The sequence below is a fragment of the Bacillus rossius genome, chromosome 14, assembly GCF_032445375.1.
Source record: "Bacillus rossius redtenbacheri isolate Brsri chromosome 14, Brsri_v3, whole genome shotgun sequence".
In the NCBI taxonomy this organism is placed as follows: Eukaryota; Metazoa; Arthropoda; class Insecta; order Phasmatodea; family Bacillidae; genus Bacillus; species Bacillus rossius.
The window spans coordinates 45,292,851-45,310,298 of record NC_086341.1 but is presented as its reverse complement, the minus strand read 5'-3'; the positions used below and the strand labels follow the sequence as shown (position 1 = coordinate 45,310,298).

At 39.0% G+C, this 17,448-nt stretch overlaps 1 protein-coding gene across 4 annotated transcripts in view; it reads right to left on the bottom strand.

Moving 5' to 3' along the window:
- LOC134538847 (E3 ubiquitin-protein ligase MYCBP2) overlaps nt 1–16,558 on the bottom strand; it is a 455,666-nt gene extending 439,108 nt beyond the window's left edge. For all 4 annotated transcript variants that reach the window (XM_063380393.1, XM_063380394.1, XM_063380396.1 and 1 more), the window contains exons 1-7: nt 16,253–16,558; nt 13,551–13,869; nt 11,226–11,379; nt 7,927–8,129; nt 6,236–6,380; nt 4,748–4,926; nt 849–1,016 (exon numbers count right to left, since the gene is read on the bottom strand). In XM_063380393.1, the coding sequence (XP_063236463.1) occupies nt 849–1,016; nt 4,748–4,926; nt 6,236–6,380; nt 7,927–8,129; nt 11,226–11,379; nt 13,551–13,869; nt 16,253–16,347 (1,263 nt within the window). In that variant the 5' untranslated portion in view covers nt 16,348–16,558. The remainder of the gene's footprint in view (nt 1–848; nt 1,017–4,747; nt 4,927–6,235; nt 6,381–7,926; nt 8,130–11,225; nt 11,380–13,550; nt 13,870–16,252) is intronic.
- Between the last annotated feature and the right edge of the window lie 890 nt (nt 16,559–17,448).

Sequence of the window (17,448 nt, the reverse complement as noted above, 5' to 3'; positions counted from 1 at the left end):
TAAAATACCCACGGTATTTTTTGGTTGTTTATGGTTGTTACGTGATATAAATAGCGGGATGGATTCCATTTTTGAGTCGTAATTTGCGTGAAAGTATTGTATTGGACTAAATGGGAACTAAACGGGACCTGAAGAATATAGTGCAAATAACGGGAAAACGTAAATAACGGTAACGTAAATAAGGGGTTTCGCTGTATGTGTACATTGTAAATAAATTTGCCTATACCTATATAAACTTCTTTTTCGCATTTTAAAGCAAAATATTGCAAAAAAAAATTTCTCAAAAATTTTTTAAATTTTTTTCTTCACATATAGGTCGCACTTCATTTTTTTCCAATCAAATCTGGTAAAATTTCCGCGACCTATATGCGAGTAAATACGGTAATGATTTCAATTATTATTCTAAGAAAATTCAAGCACATTCATGGGTGGTGTGTACTAATATTTCTACTCAATTTTTACTGCACAATTTGCGTGTCTTAAAACACAAAATTTTTGGTTAACTGAAACCTTCGCAATATTATGGCACCAATGGAAAGACATCATGATACATTTCTAAGCTTTGGAGAATAGGAAATATAGCAGACACACAATTAGTATATGAAAATATTTATTCACACACAAACATATTCATACATAATCATGCCTACTACAAAACAATACTTACACACAATTACAAACTTGCACACATTCAGATGCACTACGTATTTCCATGCAAAGACATCACTCACAAGCTAACGCAAAGCTATTAAAAAAATCCTATGAAAGTAATGGGACCAATCTGTAACGGTTATGGGACCACTCAGGCGAACACACACACACATTATGTCAAGTACTGAACTGCTTACGTCTTTGGCCGACGTAATCATCCCCAAGCTCTCGCTGTCCGAGAACATGACGGAAGTGCCGCTGTCCTTCCCGTCCACGTTGACAACTTCCGTCACTTTGAAGGACTCTCTGTCAACTGACAACAGCTCACTGCCTTTCTTGCTGATGGGCTTGAAGAAAAGTGTTTTCTGGAAACATGGTAACAAAAAAAAAATGGTTGTCTGTAGTCGGTTTATGGACGATAGTTGAACGTGACAATGTCATAACAAAACATTGATGAAATGATTGCATACTTTTATGAATAAAATTGAATCATTTTTATTTTAATAATAAAAGAATAAATACTTGAAATTATATTAGTAATCAGATTTTTAAAATGTAAGAATAATTAACATTCATTGCCGAAATTGTTGTAGTAATAAGCAATGAAAACCACATTAACTTTTCACTTCACTTTATAAACAGTCGACGAAACAGTTGACGTGTAGATGACTTGTAATTAATTTTAAAAACTGGCGTTTAGCTATAAAGTTTAAATATAATTATGAACAAGTTTTCATATAATTAACTGTAATCAAATATCTATCAACAATAATATGAATCACCATAATTTTTTAGTCAATTGTAACATAACCTATTATGTATTACTGCTCTCATCAACAGCGTAACGGAACACAGCGTAACGGAACAATGAGCATAACGGGACACTTTTTCGTGCGTGCAGCCGGCGTTCATCGATTTATTAGACGTTGTCATGTCAAAAAAAAAACCAACGTGGAACACTTAAGAAAAAAACTGTTCCGACTCCAGCGACCTTCAACTACAGTTGGTTTCTAACTTTTAAATAAAAATTTTTTTGGGATGCATTGCTTATAATATACCTTAAGTATGATATATGTAACCTTTCAGATACTTTTAACTGCCCGAATAACCATTCTGTAAATCTGGGCTGAAATTAAAAGAGATAAAACTGGAAATCATCATAATGCTGGTTAATACCAAATTGCAATCACAAAATATACAGAAACATTAAACATTAAATATTAACAGGTCACCAATATTTTTTTTAAATTGTTTTAAAAACTAAAATAATAACTTTAAAAGACTCTCGGCCAACAAAAGAAACAGACTTCCGAAATAAATTCAAGGTAGCTAGGGTCATTGACTAAACCAGTTTCAGTACATACGGAATTGTATGTAATATTGTTTGGTGAACATCTTCATTCTTTATTGAACATAGATTCGAGTTAAACTCAGGCAAAATATGGATAAAAATCAAAAAATAAAATATTTTAAGGAATCGAAACCTTCATTCCCTTGAACCGGAGTTATGATTCAGTCCAGTCAGCTCAAATGTGTGAAGTAGCCAGTGCTACGTCAGATCCTGTTATTATGTTGACAGTTTTTTTTATTTAATTAAGATTTTTATTGTGTTGCTAATTTTGGTTCATAGGTTTTTTTCTAATTATTTCAAGGTACTGGTTAGGAATGATGAAAACATGCTTGATGATTTTATTTCACAGTTGGTACGGAATTGGAAAGGCCTAGAGTACTGGAGATATAAAAAAATGGTCAGTTTAGTATTTTAAGCTTGTATTTTATAATAAGGTGAATAATTTTATTTATTTATTTTATTTTTATTTATGCCTTATTTTAAGTGGCGAAGTCTTATACTTAACCACTAACCGATCATCGTTAACGGCAGAAATTTTAGAAAACCCAGCTCGTCACGTAAATTTTGCCCATCTTTAAAAAACCTGTGCACAGAAAAATTGTGAATAGAAATATCACAAGTGACTGAATGGAAAAATTGGTAGAAAACTGTGTAGTATTAAGATGTAAGAATATTAATGTTGGGGTAAATTATGTAAATTTCTACAGCCCAATTTGATTTTAGAGCTTTAGAGAAAAAGGTTAAATGGTTGCACAAGTTTATGTAACAGAGTTATCGATACTGTAATATTTAAATAATTTTTTTTTTTAAACATTTTGTATGCTTTTGGATTGGCAAGCAAGGTTTATATTAGTGATGTACCGATTATTCCACCGGTTAATCGGCAACTGCGATTATTGACCTAATGCTGATTAATCGTAATCGGCGATTACCAGGTTAGGTTATAACCGATTGCCGAATATTGTAAAATTTGTTGCTGAAACCCATACGACTTGAAAGAAAAGAAAATACATTTAAAGTTTAAACCTTATTAAGTTCTTGAATTGAAACTACAAACGGCTGAAATCTCTTAACGAATATGACCGTGGAAGGTAGGGAATGTCAACATCTCAGAGTGTACATAGATACACTCGCCTAAAAATATTTGTTTGTTTCGTGAATTACGCTCGTACATACATAACTTCCCCGTATTACTATTTACAGTATTTACCCCTTTCAATTCATTTACTTACTGTACAATTTATCATGTTAAGTTAACGTCGTGAATGGTATTATTGTCACAATATTTACCATGGCCACAGCCAAATCACACACGTGATTTCTTCGCACAAAATATTTAGTTAAGAAAATAAATGCATCTTTAAAGCTGTCACAATTCACAATATGGCATATGTTACTTATATTAGTAAATGTAAGTCTGAAAAAAAAAAAAAAATTGGACATGGTATCGTAGAAACGATGCGCCTAACTAATTTTCACTGCATACCGTATGTCGGCCATGTTTGTTATGTATGATGTGAGGTTGGAACGGACAACAGGCACAAATACACAATAGCGCCATCGGTTCACATTACACTGCCGCTACATAATTCCCTTTCTCAAAGGATTGAGAAAAGTAGGCTCACGTGATGCTAATTAGTAATTAATAAACTGAAATGGTGATTATTTGGCATTATTTTTAAATTTAGTTTTTACATTTTAGTCATTAACGGGAGTTACTAAAATAAAATACCAAATAAATACTAAACTCTTCCAAACAACAGTGGACTCTCAAGCTACATTATATTTGAGTTATTTTACAAGTTGAGGTGTAAAAAAATTTAGAGAGTTTTATTTGTGTGCATTTTAAAGAAAAATAATTATTATATCTACAACTACATATCCTAGTGCAGTAATACATAAAAATCTGATTACAGTATTTCAATAAAAAGGCGTTCAAGTAGGAATATTTAGTAAAAGACTTTGTTTTTTATTTCAACTTTACGCAAAAACTGATAATCGGTAATCGTAATCGCAATTATTAGTGTAATAATCGGTAATCGGTAATCGTAAACGGCAAAGTATAATTGGTGCATCACTAGTTTCTATATTTATGTTTGTGGAGAAAGTAAGGACTATTTCCTTATTCACAACACAAATTTTGTAATAATTTTTTTTAAATTTAGTTTTAGAGAAATATTTTAATAGTTTTGTTTATGAAGTTTGTTATAAATGTACAGTATATATGTACAGTTGCTAGGAGTTTTAAATGAAGCTTCACGTCTGATGTGAAGCTTCACGTTTGTTGCAAAGGTTTAAAACATTGGAAGCCTAAGATTCACTCACGAAAATATTTTTAACTTTTTTTTTTTGAGTTGTATACGTGTCGCGTATACAAAATGTTTTACTTAAAAAAAATCAAAATAAAGCCTTCCATTTGCTTTCATAAATGCTTAATATTATTATTATTATTATTATATGAATGGTCATTTTATAATTTTTATTAAATGATGTTATAGGGTGCAATCGGTTAATCACTTAATCAGTTCAAACATTACAAAAGTTAAAAGATTATTTTTTTTTACTTCAATCCTGCATTTTATAAAATAAGAGTAATATAACATTAACCGAAAACCATTTCAAATTTATATTCGCTTCACATAAAAAAAAAACTAGTATTCGCACAGGTCCAGCAAGAAACAACCTTTACACTAAAACCATGAATTAAGTAGGAAGTTAAAAATGTTTGGAAAAGCACGAACTCACATTGGCAAAGCCCAACCAGCCTTTGTCGTCGATGTAGAAGTCTGGTTTGTGGAGGTACACATGTCCTTTGATTGTGCCGCCGTATCCGGAGCCGATCTTGTACAAGCCCCGCGACACGAACAAGTAGACGTACTGGCCGTCACTAGCGAGCGAACGCATGGTGGTAGCATTGTGGATGTCTGCAAAGATACAAAGATCGTGCCTATAAGAAAAAAAATTGGTTGTCTGTGAAGTCGGTTTACGGACGATAGTTTAACGTGACAACGTCCTAACAAAACATTGATCAAATGATTGCATAATTTTATGAATAAAATGGAATCATTTTTATTGAATTATCACTATTTTGTATGGAAACAAAGAAGGAGTGAAATGAAATCTACAATTTAATTGATAAATTTACTTTTATTTGAACTCATTGTTTCAAATATGTTTATTACTTTAACGAAGAGATTATTTTAACTATAACTTTTATACATGTCTGCTATTTAACTTCTTCCAATCTGTGTTATTCTGTTAAGGATAGGACGATGATAGGAAAAGTAGGAAACGAATGGGAGTGTTTCAAGTTTGATGTGCCTCGATAAAGTCAAATCGATGGTTGTTCCAATCGAGTGGAAGAGAGATAGATGCGGCGCAAGCGTACGATGAGCGTAACGGGACACAGCGTAACGGGACAATTTGCATAACGGGACACTTTTTCGTGCGTGCAGCCGGCTTTCATCGATTTATTAGACGTTGTCACGTCAAAAGCATACCAAATCATCAGTTATGTAACATTATTAACTAGAAATAAGCTGGAGAACGCACGCTGGGATAGGACTTTAAAATTGAAATTTGGGATTAAAACTATAAGACACACACAACTGTTCCAACAGATTTCAGGTGTACTACAGCATTTAAAATAAGGTGGAAAACAGGTAGATGTGTTCCTCTTTCACATGATAAACCGGATACAATACACTGGATACCAAATAGTATGTGAAATTAAATTCATTTTTCACTGCTTACAGTATTTATTGCCTAAAAAATTTGGAAAATAGGTTGCTACTGCAGGAATCAGGGGCGCAACAACAGGGGGGGCAAGGGTATTTTGACCCCCCCCCTCCCACTGAAACCTTGAAGTGGGGGCAAACGGGGGCAAATAAAGTGCTGTGTAATAAATTTTTAGATAATAAAACTGCTTAAATGGCACCATTTTCCACCTTGAAATACAAATTTTCCCGGACCCCCCGCTTCAATAGCGGGGATCGATGATTCTTTATAAAAAGTTATATTGCCCCCCCCCCCCCCCCCCCCCCCTTGGAAATTTAGTTGTTGCGCTCCTGGCAGGAATGTATGAAGTTCTTAAAATCTGAACATGTAATATAAGTCCCTACAATGACAAAAAATGTTCTAGGTTGTAAAAACCATTTGATAAAATATTTTCCAGAGGATATACGACTGAAGATTCTCATACACACAATGTGAATGCGCCGACAGCGTACGTACTGTTCGTGGTGCTGCCGATCTTGACGTGGAAGGTGTCTATGCGGGAAGACTTGGGAACGCCGTGCGTGATCCAGTCCGGACGTACCATCTTGCCCAGCAGGACCCCGTGCACGCTCCTCTGCACTGACGTTAGCACGGCGGGCATCTGCGTGCACAGCGTCAGCAAACACAGTCCAGTTTAGGGTGTCCAGGCAAACAGTGTAACAAAATTTCCGTGAGCTGCCACTGACTTTCCATGACTATAAATTCTAAATTTCCCTAGCCAATATTTTTCCTTTAATAATTTACCTACAGTACACTCCCGATTATCCACGAAATTAAGTGGCAGGGCCAACACGCGGATAGTGAAAATCGCAAATAATCCACAAAAGAGCTGAAAATGGGAAACAAAAATGGAAAAATTAATTTGAACTTAAAAATCTAAACATTTATGTAGGTACAGTAAAATTTAAAATTAACGTACAAATTTTTAAATGATGCTAAAATTTTAGTATTTTACCGAGTAACTAACATGCAATACATTTCAGTAATGTAAACATAAACGTGTTCAACCATACGACTAGAAACAAAGTGCGGCAGAGACAAAAATAGCAACGCATGCCAGCTTACTGAGTGAGTTCCGAGAAGGCCTGTGGCGTTTTACTGTATACTGCACACAATACACTCGTCAGTAGAGTTCAAATTTGCTCACTTGTAATAAAATACAGATTTAAATATGTGCTGTATTTTTTCATAGCATGCGCGGATAATAGGGAGTTTACTGTATTTTGCATTTTTCTGCAGGAAATGAAGAAAATTCTGCCTCCACCCCACAGCTGGCCTGCTCCAAACAGAACTTTGCATATGCCATTTGAAGTGCGAATGAACTACGCACTAAAACAAATTTGAAAACCCATTTCTTTCCGAGTCCGAGTGATATAAGACTAGTGTGTACGACCTTTGACCCTTGATTTATTATATTTCTGGGGAATTTCCGTGAATTTTCCCTGATTTACCCAGATAAATTCCCATTTTCCTGACTTTCCAGAATGTAGACGCCCTGCAGTTAAAAATGAAGTTCGCAGCCTCATGCAAGCCATTTGTCTTAAAACGGCTAGGCTTGTAAGTTCTAGCTGCATAAAACTACTGTGGACAACAGCTACCCCGGAGATGGCAGCTACAACATCAACCGGAAAGTCTGCCGTTATTTCTCCAACTTTGACAAGGCTAAGGCACACAAAACTAACCAACTGATCGCTCAGTTGGTAAGTGGTAACCGAATCTGAGTACTTATGAACTCACTACCTTTGCTCTGGCAGGACAGAGATGACTTAAATTCAGCTAAACATCCCATCAAGCATGTGTATTGGTCGCTGGCCAGAAAAATTAGAAACTTGCTAAAGATTCTACTTATTTGCTTATTTGAATACTTTTAAATGTCCCACATAGATGCAATTTTAGAAAATTTGCTACATTAGTGCAAAATTAGGAACGAAAAATTTATGTAGCAAATTTTCTAAAATTGCATCTATGTGGGACATTTAAAAGTATTAAAATAAACATTAGCAACGAAACCTTCTGTTTTAAAAACAAAATTGGACAAAAACTAAAACCATAAAATGTTGTCTTTGTAAATGAATGAATGACTCGGGGTGTACAGCCACTGAACGCGATGCGGAAGAGTGATGACGGGAAGCACCGCACGCACTCACGTGCATGCTCTGGGTGGCGAGGGCGCGCGGGCACATGAGCAGCGCGGCCACGGCGCTCAGCAGCTTGCCCGTGTCGCCTCGCGCCGCCACCAGGCCCAGCAGGCAGGCGCAGGCCACGGCCGTGAGATGGCTGCCGTCGTCCGCCGCCGCCGACTCGGGCCCGTGCGACGTGGCCAGGTCCAGCAGCAGGTCGAACAGCGGGTCTGCGGGGGCAGCCAACACACAGGGGGCGAGTCGTTCCACCACCACTCCCTGGCTTGAACCCAGGTGCAGCCGCGTGGATCTCTGTTTCCCACGACCTTACTCCGGGGCGAGACGTCCCACCCACCGTCCCCTGAGAACACTCTGGCTTGAACCCAGGTGCAGCCGTGTAGATCTCGGTTTCCCACGACCTTACTCCGGGGCGAGACGTCCCACCACCATTCCCGAGAACACTCCGGCTTGAACCCAGGTGCAGCCGCGTGGATCTCGGTTTCCCACGACCTTCCTTCCGGGGCGAGACGTCTCACCACCGTTCCCGAGAACACCCCGACTTGAACCCAGGTGCAGCCGCATGGATCTCGGTTTCCCACGACCTTACTCCAGGGCGAGACGTCCCACCACCGTTCCTGAGACCACTCCGGCTTGTACCCAGATGCAGCCGTGTAGATCTCGGTTTCCCACGACCTTACTCCGGGGCGAGACGTCCCACCACCGTTCCCGAGAATACTCCGGCCTGAACCCAGATGCAGCCGCGTGGATCTCTGTTTTCCACGACCTTACTCCGGGGCGAGACGTCCCACCGCCGTTCCCGAGACCACTCCGGCTTGTACCCAGGTGCAGCCGCGTGGATCTCGGTTTCCCACGACCTTCCTTCCGGGGCGAGACGTCTCACCACCGTTCCCGAGAACACCCCGACTTGAACCCAGGTGCAGCCGCATGGATCTCGGTTTCCCACGACCTTACTCCGGGGCGAGACGTCCCACCACCGTTCCCGAGACCACTCCGGCTTGTACCCAGGTGCAGCTGCGTGGATCTCGGTTTCCCACGACCTTACACCGTTGCCAGTTTGCACTGCACATCACAGAGAGAAAAAACAGTTTCCGATCACAACCGAAACGCCCTCTAAGCAAGACACCGGCCAATAACATCAGCTCTCAGGTGCGCACGGCCACTCAGGAGGGCGTCTCATCTGTCATCGGCTGCAGCGGGAGATCGGGTCAAAGGTACACACACCACCTGTGCAGTCAGTCAGTCACAGTCTGTTTGTGCCAAGATGAGGGGAACAGAACTCGGTTCCCGAACATCGCAACTGTCTTGTCTCGGGAAGTCCAATTTGGCTGTCCGAATATCTGTTCGCATATGCTTCGCTGTGTTGTGAGTTGGTTATTCAGATTATTTGTTTAGCGGGTTCCTCTGTCAGTCACTGCGTTGTACAAAGTTGTATTCACCGTTTTTGTTGCAACTGTCTCGTAGTTGAAAGTCCACTGTGTTCATCTTTTGCTGTGACTATGTTCTAATCCCTTCCACGGAATCCTCTGTGCTGTCTTTAAATTTACGGTAAAATTTTACATCGGCTTGTTTTCTGTGTGTTTGTGTATTCGTCTTTCTTTGTCCCTATTTCGGGCTTTCTCTGCGACATAAAGTGCACACTATGAATTATGTATGTCCGAAATAATGATTTTAATCGTTGATGGCCCAAATGACAGTTTTCTCGAATCTGAACCTCGAATTCAAATCCCATAGTGTCCCTCGAATGTACCCCTCAAATCCGAATCTAGATCACAAGGATCAAAATTAAAATAGGTAATGTACAACAATTGAAAAATATTAACTATGGTGTTGAAACATTATACCCTTTAAATGGTTGTTTCCAAACTGAGTGTCTAGAAACAATAAATTTTTTAATCTTATTTATAAAATTGCATGTTTAAAATAAAATATCTAGGGGAATGGTAACAGGATAGGTATGAAGGAAAAATTTACTAAGCAAACTTTAGCAGTTATCGGTGTGGAATTTTTTAGTTTACTTTATTTCCTCTTATATTTTTTCTGCGAATCATTTTCCTCAAATATAAAATCCTTCAAATACTAAGGATTTGATGGTATTTCAGAATCTGATGGTATTTAAAGATTTGATTAATTTAAATTTAAACACTTCAAGAATCATTCAAAGAACGTATCTGTTTTCCCCTGGTTCCCAGATCTCACCCACAGCATATGCTGGGACGGTTCCTTGCCACAGACCAAGGCAGACTCCCAGTGTGTCCACACAAAAGCTGTAATTAAATTTCGTGACCTTTCCCTGGCTTTCCATGAACAAAATTTCAAATTTCTCCGACCAGTTTAAAAAAAAAAATAATTTACCTACTTTACAATTTTCTGAAAAGGTAATAAAGAAAAATGGCCTCACCCATCCTCACACCTGGCCAAGAATTGTTCAAACAGAAGCTTGCATACGCCATTTGGTAGTGTGTGTAACTATGCAATAAAACACTATCTAAATTAATTTTTAAAAAAAATTGTTTCTTGTGTCCTGGGTGAGGGAATATGCCATTTTACTTTCACGGCCTTGTGCTTAGAGATTTAGGGGTTCAAACCCCCCCCCCCCCCCCCCCTAGCCACTATTTTTTTTCTTATCTGAAAGCAGGTTAGCTAAAAGGTTGGGTGTCTCACTGCTATCACCGGCCACTGCACTGGAGGGGAAGAGTAAGCGAGCCCTACCGATTCTCCTTCCCTTCCCATACCCCTGTCGCGAGCAGAAGCTATAAGGTTGTGACGCCGTGACGGGTCCCAAGCTTTCAAATATCTTACACCAGCGCGGCAATTATAAGCTGGTGGTGACTGGGCAACTCTTCAAGCTAAAGCTAATTGTTTCCAGGTAAAGGCCAGTTCTGCCGGAAACCCAACCATTTTTATTCCCTTTTTTTTTTGCATTGTCGAGCTTCGAGCATGATTTATGATTTTGAGTGGACGTGGACAAGGCATTAAAATATCTTAAAATATCTTTATTTAATTTCTTACTTCATCACTCAAACAATTATTTTTACTAAAAAATTAATAATATTTTTACCATTACAATATTTAAAGTTAAGTACCGAAAAACTGCTCAAATAGCACTGTTTTACACCTTAAAATCCAAATTTTTCCGGGGGAGGACCCCCGGACCCCCCCGCTAGGGGGGATGGGGGGGGGGGGGAACCATGCTTTTTAATCCCCTCATACACAAATCCTGGCTACGCTACTGGACCCTGGAGCATCAAGACTAGACTGTAACCGGCACACGCCCCGAGAGGGGCAGGTGTCTCGCCTCGCCTCACCGACAACTTCAGCGGGCTCGTCCTTGAATCCCTCTGGCTGCTGTCCCTGGACCACGTCCAGCAGCGCCCTCAGGGCCTTGGTGCAGAGAGCGGGGTGGGCGGAGCGGCTCTCGCGGATCAGCTCGAAGCCGCAGCGGAGTCCCACGCCCACGATCTGTCACGCGCGGGGGCAAAAACGAACAGAACATCCGACAACGTTCGCAGGCTCTCACGCCCATTGTCCGAAGGTACATCTAATCAGGACCTGAGTGATGTGGGAGCCCGTGGATGAAACGGCCGAAGACAAAATTAAGCAGGAGAGTTCAATACTGGGATAAAATTTTGATAGGCTGTAACAGGCTACAGAAAAAAATACTTAAAATATTTATTTAAATTATGCTAAGTCTAACGGTGAGCCAGGAGAATATGAAAATATATGGCTCAAAGCAGAGCTTGTAATGCTCCTCCCTCGTGTGTTCCCATGTCGTTCATGCTGCAAAATAAATAAAAATACAAAAACTCTAACACCAAATCTAACATAGCAAGCAAGAGCAGCTTAGCTTATGGGTTGTAGCCGTGTCCTTGGTGAATAATTCAACCGACGTTTCGGTCGACATTGCAGTCGCCATTCATCAGGGGGCAGTTACCCTACTGCAGAAGCCAAGCTACTTCAGACAATGGTCGTAAAAGCCTGCAAACATTATAGTAAGCAGACCCTTAGAGAAGCACACACTTGAAGAATGCTGGTCTCCAAAATTTAACTTTAGAGGCATAAACAAAAAAAATTTTTTTTGAATGCATCAAATATGTTTGGAGAATAAATTGGTTTTGTCATTGTTTAGTCAACATTTGGCTAAGTTTGCAATTCACTTATTAAAATTGACACCCTTAATTAGTAACATTAATAAATAAATGAGTATTTGGAGTTCTAATCTATTCATTAAATACGTGTGTCATTGTACTCATAATTGGGCCTGTCCATGCCAGCAGAGGGATTTTAATTTGTGACCCTCTACATAAATGTATTGGATATCTAATGAATTCTAACTACACACTCCCTTGTATGCACATTGATAAGTTAGCAGTAAAAGAGTAGCTCCATATATTAACAGCTTATAAAAGTTACACATTCTTGTAAAAAAATCATTACAACAAAAATATACATATGTTAAGCAACACAACGTATTTGGCCTGCAGCAAAAACTCCTGTATTTCCAAAAACAAAAGTTACCAGTACAAATATTTTCATCCAACAATAATGCAACCAAATATACAAACCATAATTAGAGCAATGAAAACTACTGCCAAGTATACTGGAAACTTTGTCATTTGTGTTTTTCACAAGAGAATAAATAATTTCCCATGTAATTTCTTTTCCTAATGATCTGCTGTTATGAATGCTTATACTGTGTTAATTTTTTATTTTTTTATTTATCTCACTTCTTCATAGGCCTACCTAAAAAGATTATTTTTTTCTACCTAACAGAGTGCTGTATGAAGTTATAAGTTTGAAATGTCTCTAATATAATTTTTTTTCATTATTTTAATAAGAATTACAAGAATCAAAAATAAATTTTATTTTCTTAGGTAAACTCATCTCTAAATGTATTTTTGTAAAAAAAAAAAAAAAAGAAAGAAAGAAAACAAACTGAAAAATTCTGATTTGTTATACTGTAAAATTTTAATGAGAAAATAGTTACCCTAATATTAATCAGCTGACTCGCCAAAGCTATACTACCAAATTATTGTTCACAAGGAATATAATTATGAAAAAATAAAAACTAGGGATTAACACCTTAATAACAGGGACATTATTTATTGTAAAAACTTTTAAAACCCCACAAATAAAAAAACAAACCTAAATACCGTAATTTTATTGCATTATGCTTTTAAGGTCTCCTATGAATTCTATTAATAATAAACTTGTGACTGACGTCCCATCACGGTAAACCCAAGCATTTAAAAAAAATAATAAAAAATCTTGAATCTCAACCGAGGTTATTGCCCTTACTGTCGACAGCAATGGACGACATCTGTGTCATTGGAGACAATGTGAGGTTATGATACGAGAAAGGAGTATTGATGGAATGAATAGGTGGGGGAACAGGTGAGAACCCAGCCACGTTTTTCAACTTGCGAAAATTCTGGGTTTTGAACGTGGATCTCCTCCAGTAGCGGATCCAGAGGGGGGGCTAAGGGGCTCAAGCTCCCTCCAAAAGCATCTGGGTCCACTATTGTTTTAGTGTTTGCCTTGATAAAGCTTAGCCTCAGCTGGGTCAAGCCCCTCCAAAACCAAAATCCTGGATCCGCCACTGATCCCCTCGGCGGGGGAAGGGCGCTCCGTACCTTGGGGACTCGCAGCAGCGCGGCGTCGCACCTCTTGTCCGTGTTGTCGTCGCTGTCGCTCTCCTGGTCGCTGCCGGCGCCCGCGGGCGCGCTCGCGGACGACGACAGGTAGATCTGGCACGCCTGCTTGGTCCAGCGCTCCAGCACGGCGAGCCGCACGCTCGCAAACACCGCGAAGCTCGAGGCGTTGGTCGGCAGCTCCACCTCGGGCGGGCCCGACGGGGCTCCCGCGTCGCCGCCGGCCTCCGCCTTCGCCCGCCGCTTCTCCTTGCCCTTCGGCGGCTTGCCCTTCTTGCCCTTCTTCCATTCGGACCGCCCCCTGCACAGCCGAGGAGTACCTGTATGCCATCTAATGTTACACCACGCAAATTAAACTCTAATGATTTTAACCAGGGGCGCAACAACAGGGGGGGGGGGGGACAAGGGTATTTTGCCCCCCCCCCCCCCCCCCCTGAAACAATGAAGTGGGGGCAAACGGGGGCAAAGAAAGTGCTGTGTAATCAATTTTTAGATGCTTAAATAGCACCATTTTCCACCTTGAAATACAAATTTTTCCGGGGGAGGACCCCCCGTTTCAATAGGGGGGAATCGATGATTCTTTATAAAAAGGAATATTGCCCCCTCTTTGAAAATTTAGTTGTTGCGTCCCTGATTTTAACCCATGAATTTCGGAAAAATTATTTCAAGCAGCACAACTTTAGGCCAGGTGACTTCGGACCAAATGTTTCTAGACTGAAACTATTTTATGCCAAGCGATGCGACCTTAATCAGGGTCATTTACGATGTTAACGAGTTATCACACTGGTTTAAAAAAAGAACCAGTAAATCAAAATATCAGCTCGTTTGTGCATAACTGCTTATCAGAGCATGAAAAGAGGAGCAACAAAGATTATCCTACACAACTATTCATTTTTAAAAAGACGACACCTCTTGCAATTTGCGACGTCAATTAGCAGTCTTGTAAATAGTGCTAGAGATTACATAGTCCTCATTCACAGCACTGGACGCGAAAATTTACAATCCAACAGTCCCACAAATTTACATTAAAAAATGGTAGCTAATTCACAGCAAAGGTTTTTTTTCAAAATCTAGAGGGTCAACGTACATTTTATACACTGTTGTTACCCTTAGGTGTCTACTGAACAGGCCTATAAAATGTTATACACATCTTGAATACGAACACTTTAAAACACAAATAGGCCAAAGACAATTTTTAGATCAAGTTTTAGATGTGATACAAAACATGTGTGATGTTAACAAAAGGGGAACAACATGTCATGGAAATCACCAAAGAAATTAAATAAAGTTTGAAGAATGCTGGGTTTTTGAAAAACTGAAAAATCACTCCATCAATGTGAAAAATATTCCATCTAGTTGAATTTAAAATACTTCCTAAGAGTAGCTCTTAAAAACTTTTATTTAAAAGGTTTTCTGATAATTCCAACTGTTAGCTCAAGGGGTGGAAAACATTTGGGTTGAAAAACCACAGAAAAATTCAACTCCCTTAGTAGACACAGTACCAAATCCATTCAAAATTTTTGTAAACCTTTTGAATGTAACCAAATTTTTTTTGCCTGAAATTTTTTTTGATAACTGTAACCCTTAGGGCAATAGCTGAATAAATTTGTTTAGTGCTTGCCACCGCCCGGCGGTCCCGTGACTGAGAACCGGATTGAACTTAGTGAGGTGGGAGTAATTAAAAATAATTTAAATATGAGCTTGGTCCAGGAGGGTGCCTGTTAAGCCCGGACTTCTAACCCAAGGGTTGGTGTGTGGCGCCGGCCCCACTATGGCTCACCAAGCTCGGTGGCTGCACCTGTTGGTGAAGACCTTACCAACTAACGACATCCTTGAGCGCTCCCTTCTCCGTATAGGTAGTTGATTGCTAAATAAGTTGGGCGGAGAACTACTGATTAAAACAAATGTTCTGGTGGGCGTGGTTTTATTCACACGAGCCGGGGTACAGGTACTAACCCTGAGTCTGTATGCTACTAATTACATTGGAAACACTGTCACCACACGTTGCACTTCACGTTGCTCGTCTACACCCTCTGGCGACCGTCCCGCCGTAGAAAGATTGCGATCCGAATCAGTCGGCCCTATACTCCACGGAGCGGTCGCGTGGCGATGGAGAAGTTATGGTGGGAGGGTCATGCCATACACCGAAAACTGGTCCAGGTATTTGTAGTGAATTAAGTACCAAAGGTTTCGGTTGATTAATAAGATTTACCAGCACACAGAACGCAGTGATGTAAGTGTTGCAGCTTACAAAAAAATTACCTAATAGTGTAAACAGCTTGTTTGGTATGATTATCTACATACATATACCTACTAAAAATAATTTGAAAGGTTGGTTACAAATAACTGATTTAAAATGTAGCTAATCTAACCTAACAAACCAACCCATGTTACAGTATTTGTAATACAGATAACCTAACCTAACCAACTGTTCACACAATTTGACAGTATTTTTAATGCAGGTATCCTAACCATTTTTTAAAACGGTAAACTCTTTGAAGTATTACACCACCCTATTATAAAATGATTTTAAAATATTTAAGAAAATAAAATAAAAATTTTTTGGAGATTTTTATTATTATTTTTATTATTTTTTACGAAAAATAAGCTCTCCTTCAGAATTACCATTACATTAAGTTATGAAATTATAACGGCATAAGCACATTACGTGATAATAACCCTACCTTTGATGACTTGGAGATATTTTAAACTGTTCATGGAAGTGTCTTCCTAACAATTCGGGTTCAGGAAGAGTTTGATCCCATGCTCCAGCTCGCATGTTAACGTAGCGTTGTAACGTAGTCAATCCTTAGAAATGTCAGTTGCTGACTAATATCCAAGTTTATGAAACAGGAGAAATCTTGACCACCTTCAGGTTAATCAGTTTTTAAATGCAATTAAAACTATATTTCTCAGATTCGAAATTACGGCAAAAGTCATTTTTAAATCTACCGAAAAAAATCGAATTACAAAAGATATAACCCCATATATTTCATAATATCAATAATGCGGCAGAAACCCTTCAAGGTAGTAAACCTTTAAGAAAAAGGTCGGTTAAAACAAAATTTCCCAGTCAAAAATTTATATATGTTTGCGTGGGCTGGACTTATTGACAGGCAAGTTAGTTAATTGAAAAAATAATAACAATTGAAAAAGACAAGTTTAATTTTTTTTATTGGTTTCTGGTATTAAAAAATCTGGGAGGAAATAGTTAATTAAATTTTAAAAAATTGTTGCAGTAGAGAGCAGACACAGAATTCAATTTCAAGATTGTTTTTTTTTTTTTTTAATTAATTCATTTTAATGGCAGAATAATTAATTTTATAGGATTCCGGAGAAATGCCCCCCCCCCCCCCCTCAAAAAAAATTTTTTTTCTCATTAAGTACAAGAATAACGATGGTTATGTTTACTAGACTATGAATGTAAATTTCATGAGAACGAGCGACTTCGGAGAGAAAGCAATTCACTTCAGTCGAACATCTCATAGCCGTCAAATGAAACACAAAGAAGAAGTTAGCCTCAAACATCGAATATAATCAATTCCAACAACCTCTGCCAAAACACCCAGGAAAGCCAACAAATGGAACCATTTACTTTCTCTCTCTACATAGGAGGACCGCAATCCCCCCACAATATTCCATCACAATCCTACTCACCCAAACCAACTCAAACCAAGTGTTTCAGTTGACGCCTAGCCACCTTGCCGAGTTGGGCACCGATTAGCACTGAATCTTGAGACTCTGAACTCTCGGGCGTGATGTCGCCATGTGGCTGTAAGGCGGTCCTCGGAGGTACAGAATAAACCATTATAGTACGTACGCCCACATGATGCTATACTACTGGTTGAATTAATTACTGAAAGTCAACAGCTATATTTCT